Below are 8,541 nucleotides of genomic sequence, written 5' to 3'. Positions count from 1 at the left end.
TTAATGAAGGAGTTCAGCAAAGCGCTGTGATTAAGGTTGATGCCAATGGCTGCATCAGGATGGTCTGTGGGCACTGTGTTAATGCTAAAATGCAGGGAGAGCAGCTCACTATTTGTAGTGTTTCTTAGTGCCCCAGACAGTGGTTTCCTTCTCACTTCCAAGCCAACATAAGCCCAGAGCGTACTGGCTCGGCACATGCATCTGCTGAGTGAGTATATGGTTATAAGAGGAGATACACAGGAGGAACAAACCAACAGGCTTTAGAGAAACATTCCAGCTGTGAGCTTTCTTAACGCATATTAATATCTTGAGTTAATTCTCTCCTGGATAGAAGCTGCTGATGAGATAGAGGAAAAGCTGTGGCATCCTCCTTTGTTTCCAAATAAGTCACTTTTTCCTATGAGAGCCGCAAGTGTTATTTCTTCTTTCAAGAATGCTCTCGTATTCATCTGTCACAGCTATCTCACAGCACATCTTTTTTCACCATATTTTTAGCATTAGGACTCCACATGTAATAGATTATTCTTATGTTGTTTAGACTCAAAATACGGATCATAGATTTCTTAAAAAGACAAAACCTAGTAAAACATTTAAAAATATTTTATTAGTGCCTGTTGACTGGGAAGAGACGTCTGATTTTCTCTATGTAAAAATACTTAATTCATGCATCTCCACTTCTATCATTGATTCCAAGGTTGAAAAGAAAGGAAAAGTGATATTTTTAGTTTATTATACATATTATTAGCTATTTATTTGTTAACGATATTACCACATTCCTATCTCAAGCTGTAGCATTTTTTTTTATAATTAAGAGAAAGGAGAGAAAAAAATCCCAGAAGCAAAAGGAGGAAATCAGTTCCTTCTTAGTCATAGGTGACCATCAAAAGCCCTGAACAGTGGGGTTAATTAGGTAAGTCAGTATAAATAGTACAAGAAAGATAGTAAATATATCAATAATATTCAGAATCACTCCTTTGCTGTTATCTTTTCCTGCCATGATTTAAGCAAGCTTCTTGAAATAATTTAGGGTGCCTGTACCATTATCTTGTCTGAAAGGCTGTTCCATACCTTCATGCATCTGGAAGTTAGAAACCTTATCATAATTGCCTGGCTTAGGGGAAATTACACTCCTTTGACTCTGGACCAGTGTTATCCTTTAACTTAAATAGCTCTATCTCTCCCTGGTAACTACTCTTCATATGTATTTTCAGAGAGTAATCACAGTACTCAATTCTTTTAACTTGTAAAACAGAATTTCTATACCCATGGTCACCCCACTAGTTGTCTTCTGTACCTGTGCATGTTTTTTAGCACAAACAACTAGAAACATGCACCGTGCCCTATCTGAGGTTTACTGATGCCTTATGTGGTGGCACTAATACTTCTTAATATCTGCTGAAAATATCATCATAGCACTTTGCATTATTCATGGTTCATAATACTGGAGTCATGCCACCCCTTGAACTCTCTCTTCCATCCTGTGCTCCCAACATCATAGCAGAAATTCTTGTGAAAATCCTTAATGCAAGACTATGCACCTGGTAGTCTTGCATTCTGAGTTATTATTCAGTTAATCGAAGAAAAGGGTCTAGGCTGAAAGGAGCAATGTTCCAGTCTCATTGACAATACTGTGGCTATCATGAAAAAGACAACAAGTTGCCTAGTGGCAACTCGCACACTAGGCTTTCTAGTTGTACTCATAGAATCATAGAATGATAGAATCATTATGGTTGGAAGAGACCTTGAAGATCATCAAGTCCAACCGTATACCCGATGCCACCATGCCCGCTAAACCCACTAAACCATATGTTGAAGCGCCACATCTAAACATTTTTTGAACACCTCCAGGGACAATGACTCCACCACCTCCCTGGGGAGCCTGTTCCAATGCTTAATGACTCTAACAGTGAAGAAGTTCTTTCTAATGTCCAGCCTGAACCTCCCCTGGCACAACTTGAGACCGTTGTCTTACGCACAAGGACAGCCGTACCCTATTGCAAAGGACAGTACATTTCAATACATGTTGTGTTAAACAACTTCCTGGAAGAGACAGGGACATCAAGAAATGAATACATAAAATCTAAGTTATTTGTGTTCGTTGTACCTATTCTGTACTAATTGACATCTAATAAACCTGCACTGAAAAGTGGCCCATTTGTTCTGCCCAAGTGAAATTAATTTCATGTTCCAACTATAAATTACTGTTTTTTTTCAACAAAAACAACAGAAAAGGACAAGGACAAATGGTAACAGTGTCAGAGAGGTTGTAGTAAGTACGCATTTTTTAAAAAACTTATAAAGTCACTTATGAAAAAATCAGAGATTTCCAGTGATCCAGAGCATAACTGCATCCAAACCTCTTTAATTTTCATAGAATGTGGCCACGTCTTTTCCTGTTAATCATGCTAACAGGCATTATCTGATATATTTCCTTGGCATGCATACAGATTGGACTGTAATATTCTGCAGACCTAGAATGTATTTATTCAAGGGTTTTACAGATCCAGTTGTAGGTATAGCAGCCAAATGAAGATTTTGTTAGTGGATGTTGGTGCTTCCTTTGCAATGACATTCAGTCATCTCAGACTCCAGTTGTGCTCCGTGTTATACAATAAATATTTGTTTTGTGAGTATAGGGTTTGGAGCAATTGTCTGATGACTTCCCAAAACACTAAAAATCTCAGAGAATTTCTCCATTGTTATACAAGTGTTTTCTTATGCATTTTTCTAAATGGACCAGTTTCACCTGGATTAATAGTGAATTTCCACTGTTCCCTAGATGTGCTTTCACAATATTCTATCTGTAAGCAAAGCAAAGGGATGCTTAAGTGTACATCAGAGCAGCTTCACATTTGAAATGCAATTTAAAATGAAAAAACACAGAACGTTAAAGATAGTTGACTTAGTCCAGGTGCTGGTTCTTGTTTGACTTTCAACATCTTAAGGTGGTAACAGTTCCTGCTCAGGGGATTCGCATCGTAAGAATATTAAGGCTACATAGAAATAAAGAGGAATGATTAGAGCATGAAAGCTCACCATTTGAGATTTTATAAGACGTGTGGATTTTTTTTTCCTTTTAAAAAGGCATCTTCATTCTATTGTTTCCCAAAGAACAGTCTGTCATGAAACACTGCTTCGCCTTGAACTGAACGGTGAGGCCACCTCACCCATTTGTGCCTTCCATATGCATTCCCTTCTCAGCCTATCTACCCAGATCTGCTGTAGGAGGGACCAGGACCTACTTTGGTTTGTGAAAGCTAAACATTCCCACTGTCCCTGAATGCAGCCATTAGCAGAGCATGGCTCTTCTTATAAATAGTGTATGAAAGACTATAAACAAAGCTAGGGAAATATATGAAAGGCTGCAAATAAGGCTATTTCAGGTCTACCTGTAGTTTAAACTACTGTTACTAACATTACTGACACCATAGTGTCTTTCTCATTGGTATCTTTTGTCTTTGTCTCCCTTAGCAAGAACACAGAGACTAAAGAAATGGAAAAATTCACTCATCTGGAAGCTCTGCTGTTTACTGCTGTGCTGGAGAATTGTGTCGATCAACTCTCAATTCTTGGATATATCATGCCGGTTTCATATGAGGGCGAGACAGACCTCAGCCATGTATGTGCCTCTATCCTCCCTGCTTAAAAAAATACATCTCTTTTTTTTTTTTTTCTTTTCTTGGTTTTATGTCTTCTACCAGCATTTTTAAAAAATCAACTCAGATATCTTTTCTGCTAAGTGCTCAATGACAGTCAGTGAAGAAACACAATAAATGTGCATGGATGACCAATTTTAATATTTGTACTGCAACATCACTGAGAAGCCTTTGTCAAGACTTTGTGCAAAGGACCCTACTGACCCAAGATGAGGTTCCTGGGCCTATAATTTTAAAATCTTGGTGGTTAGATGACAAGCAAAGGATTAGGGAAAAGGAAGCAAAACATATCTAGGTTCTTATGTAGATAAACAGCTATTAAAAATAAATACAAATGAATAGGATATTTGAAAGTACTCAAACCCAGGGTAATTCTGTTCCTTTCTAAGTCTGTGCTGAAGTTCCTTTAGTCCCCACAGACAATGAATTAAGAAAGATTCCACTTCAAAATATGTTAGTAACTACCCATTCTCAATGACCATTATTAATTAGTTGATTTCTAATAGGCATCATAACTACGGGGGTTTGGGCAGAGATATATAGAACAGAGAAGAAGCCGTAATGCTCAGGCAGAGGTTTGTTGCTGTGGGTTGTTGTGTTGTGGTAATTCTGGTCACTGACAGACATAGGAAACACGATGGGACCATCCTGAGGGGTAAATGGTTCTAAGTTCCCTTGTCATATATTTTAAGTGACATAGCAGGCTGTTTCCAGTTTAAGCAGGTTTGAAATTCTTTTTTAAGAAGAACTCAGAGAGGAAAAAAGTGTTTGACCAGGATGGAAATAAAAACTGGGATCCAAGTTTTCAGCTCTAATGCTGTTCACTGTCTAATGTACCACTTAAGAATGCAAGAGGAAGGTAAATCAATGTGTTGTTTTCTACGTGCTTCCTTTCCATACTACCTTCTTTTCAAAATATCCATTGCAAAGCAGCTGAAGCTGGCGTTACAGTAAATTTCAGGGCATGAACGAAGCTTAGAGTGTGCAATAGAGGGCACTCCTCCCCTTAAAAAGAGTCCTGTGAGCCTTCCTCACCTGTTTCCAGAGGATGCTTCTGCCTTACAGAGCTGAGTGGGAAACCTTTTATGTGCCAGCAGCAAAAACACAGAGAAAAAGCATATCTCTAGGATAGAAGGAGTTGTTCTTCTTCAGACACGCAGACTCAGGTTGATAGACCTACTAAAGGTATACTTAAATTATAGAGAAAACACCTTAGCTTTTCTCTTCAATCACAGATGCTAATTTTTAGCAAGTCACTTCTTAAAACACAATTTTCTTATGGACTATAAACCCGACTTCTGTTCTTAAAGATGCCAAAATAAATCGAGAAGGAAACAATTTAGAAACAAGAAAATGGCTTAGGGAAGCTACTTGCTAACTTTGGTGCTCTGTAATTTGCTACTCCTCCCTGTTTCCCAGTTTACACTTGGCTGTTATCATTGTATTTGTAGAAGACCTGTGTTTGCAAAGCACCCTGGAGCTCTGTCAGTCAAACAAATCAATGACATTTTCAAAGACTGACATCTAAATTTCAGTTGATGACATTTTTGAGAGGATTAATCACAGTGTTGGCCAGCTGCTCCATGAATTTCCAAATTGAGGACTCTTCTACATGGCTTCATGCAGTGCATCTCCCAGAGGAAGGCAGCCTTTCTATTTGCTGAATTCTGGGCAAAAGACTAGCAAAAGATAAACAGCTGGGAGACTACACAGATGGTAACACATGCAGTTTACAAACTCCTTGCTCTTACATAGTTATTTGGTAATTATTACTGTGTAAGTCCCTACTGTTTACAGACAATCCAGTTATAGCCTGTCTTGAACTTTCCCAGACATTAAAAAACATCTGTCAGAACATTCATAAAATCTGCATGATATTAAAGCAGTTTGTTTGCCAAAATTAGTTCTTTCTGAAGTACAGCTATCACCAGCAAACTATTTAAACCCTTTTTTTCTAATTAACTATGTAATTTTCATTGGTCTGTGTATACTTTGCATGCAATTCATATTATGTAAACTTATCCGTCCAAAAATTAAACATGTAGTCGCCTAGACTCCTTCTGTAGTCAGTGGTGAGTAAGGCACTGCCAGAGGCTGATCCAACCCATCCGGAGGTGTCCAAGATACTCAGACCGAAGCAGCCCTGTGCGCTGCCTTCACGGACTGCGGCAGCATCACAGACCACTCATGGAGCCTCGCTTGACAAGTAACTTCTTGGAAGTACTACTGGCATACACAGCTGCTGCCCTGACTGCTTGTTTTAACTCTGCCCTCTGTGCTGTGTTGGCACAAACGTGTGTGTGGCTGTGGAGGGATCTGGACTGAGGACTGGTGCTGCTAAAAATAAACTTTTTTTTTTTTTCCTTTTTCTGGAAAATGTTTCAGCTCAGTGAGTTCTCTAATCCATTTCCCCAGGCAGCCAGGGTGGGCAGTAGGCAGCTATGGACTAGGATGGGGCTGGCAGTGACTGCGTTAGCTGGCTTCAGCGTTACTGCTATTAAGTGTTCAGCCACAGAGATGCCAGTAGGCGGGCAAGAAAATTTTCTCTTTTAATATCCCAGTGTATACACCTGTGTGCTTATCCACAACACATAAAGCAGAGAAATTCCTAGAAGCAAGGCCTCAGTTGATTTTATAGTGCACTTTTACTTTTCTGTGGCTTTTTCTTTTTCAATAAAATTGTACTCGGCAACAAGATACCTTTCCATGTAGAAGAGAGCTACCAATATTTTGAATTTCTTCTTTGAATTCATGTTGTACTTCCTCTGCTGTCACTCTCTCAAAAAAACAGCTAAGCAGGTAGCTGATGTCTATCACTTTTATTTCCACACACCAGAATAATTTGTTCTCTGTGCCTACAGAGACTAGGAGAAGAAGCCAGGGGCTTAACTGCAGCTGAGGAGAAAAAAAACTTTCTTATGGTAAAGCTGGTTGTGACGTGCTGGCACTGGCAGGACAGCGTGTAGTCTCCATTGCTGCAGGTCACTAAGAACATGACAGGAATGATGCAGTCTGAACCATCATCCCTTGGGGCAGATGAATTCACCTTTTGAGGCCTTTTCTAGTCCTGTGACTTTAGGACTTTTGATCCCATAAACTTTAATAAGCCTACGTTTTATGCTCAAAACTAACCAACATGAAAAAGCTCTTCTACTCTTTCCTGAATGTAACATACAATATCAACTGCTTTTAGTATAGCTTCATTCTAGTTTATTATTTTTTTTTTTCCTCTCACATAATGTTGCAGAGGGTTTATTTCTACTGCCCAATGTGCAAGCAGGTCTCTCTTATTCTCTTTTAGACTGGCATCCAGGAAATTAAAGAAATCGTAGAGACCCAGAAGGAGCTGGACACTAACTACGAAGCCCCTATGTCAGCAAGGCAAGTGAGTGGGGAAAGAATTACCTCCATGTGTCTGAAAAGCATCGAACACAAGCAACAGCTGGGGAAAACTGAAGATCTAAAAAGTACCCATCATCTTTCCATCAGGGCCATGAAACACAGTGCTCTGACTGTAGAGAGTCTCAGAAAAATTCAGGCTGACAGGTGAGTGAAACACAAATGCGATGACTGTGGGGGATGCTCAGAACTGTAAAGTTCTCAAACTACCTCTTGAAAGCAAAGATACAAGCTTCCCACTCTCCCACTGCTCGTGTACTTCAGTCTCAGTCCAGAAGGAATACCTCCAAAGAGAGCAGTGGGGACGAGCTTCAGAGACCATTTAGTTCTGGCCTTTGCTTGCCTCTGGATGCCAAGTAATGACAATCAGTTTATTTGGAATGGAGTTGCAAAATATTACCCAGTTGATAATGGTTGCTTGGGTGGAATTCACGCCAGGCACTAGCCAGTGCTGATGTTCTGGTATCTGGAGTCAGGTTCCCCTAGCAGACATGTACAGGCAAAGTGGGATCTGAGCAGTCTCATGAACTCAGTTATTCTGCAGAGCATACAGAGCCTCTATGGCAGCTACAGCCATTCTCCTTTATAGAACAGACAATGTATATAAAGACCAAAGAGTCATCTCCTTTTTTTAAATAAATTTTATTCCTACACCTAATCCAGTGTGCCTTGATACCAGCAGTCTTTGGTTTAAAAGACAGATCAGGGAGCAGTGTGCATTCTTCTGCATCCTGGCTTCTGTCCTTTAATGTTATTTCAACAAAGGGCTTAAAGAAGGTCCTAACAGAAATGAGGAAAATGCAGCTAAAATATAAATAGCATATGCACCATGAAATTCAATAAACTGGGCAAGCCCATGTATTTGTCAAGATCAATTTAGGGACGTACTGGGATATTTTGGCATGCAGATATCCCTTCATAGACACACTTGTCTGCATCTCCGGGTCTTAATTTTCCAAGATCCACCTCTCTCTCTCTCATCACTACTGCAGGCCAGCAGCCACCTTCTTGATGGCAGCATAGTCTGGCACAGCATTAATATGTTTGTTCCTCTTTCCTGTTTCCTAAAGTAGCATTCAGGGCAGCATTTTTAAATTATAAACTTCAACCAACTCCTAATACAACGTTCTCCAGATGTACAAGAAGCAGATAGCATGGGAGAAGCACTCCTGGGTTTGATACGACATAAGAATAGAAATGGGATCTTATATTTCCTTACCTTTTAGCTGTAACCAATAATGGATAAAGGTACCAGACACTGTAGTACTTGCACCTATAAATTACCGTTGTGTTCCTTTTCTTCCTGGCAGGCAGTATGCAAGTGATGTAACTACAATCACTATGAAAAAGATGCAGGAACTGGGAACATTTGATAGCCTAACAGAAGCTAATGAGAGAGAGAAGGAAAAAAAGAACAAGTTTCATGACATCCTCATCAGGTCAGTGTTGTGTTCTGCACTTCCCTGCCTAACTGCTGAAAGCCAAA

General features: G+C 39.7%; 1 protein-coding gene across 1 annotated transcript in view; it reads left to right on the top strand.

The window, feature by feature from the left end:
• Nucleotides 1–3,493: 3,493 nt before the first annotated feature.
• IQCG (IQ motif containing G) overlaps nucleotides 3,494–8,541 on the top strand; it is an 18,989-nt gene continuing 13,941 nt past the window's right edge. Inside the window, exons 1-3 of the mRNA XM_009696757.1 lie at nucleotides 3,494–3,619; nucleotides 6,958–7,202; nucleotides 8,366–8,494. Coding sequence (XP_009695059.1) covers nucleotides 3,494–3,619; nucleotides 6,958–7,202; nucleotides 8,366–8,494 — 500 coding nt within the window. The remainder of the gene's footprint in view (nucleotides 3,620–6,957; nucleotides 7,203–8,365; nucleotides 8,495–8,541) is intronic.

The sequence above is a fragment of the Cariama cristata genome, unplaced genomic scaffold (genome assembly GCF_000690535.1).
Source record: "Cariama cristata isolate BGI_N322 unplaced genomic scaffold, ASM69053v1 scaffold31433, whole genome shotgun sequence".
NCBI classification, from domain to species: Eukaryota; Metazoa; Chordata; class Aves; order Cariamiformes; family Cariamidae; genus Cariama; species Cariama cristata.
This window is presented reverse-complemented; position numbering and strand designations above follow the sequence as displayed.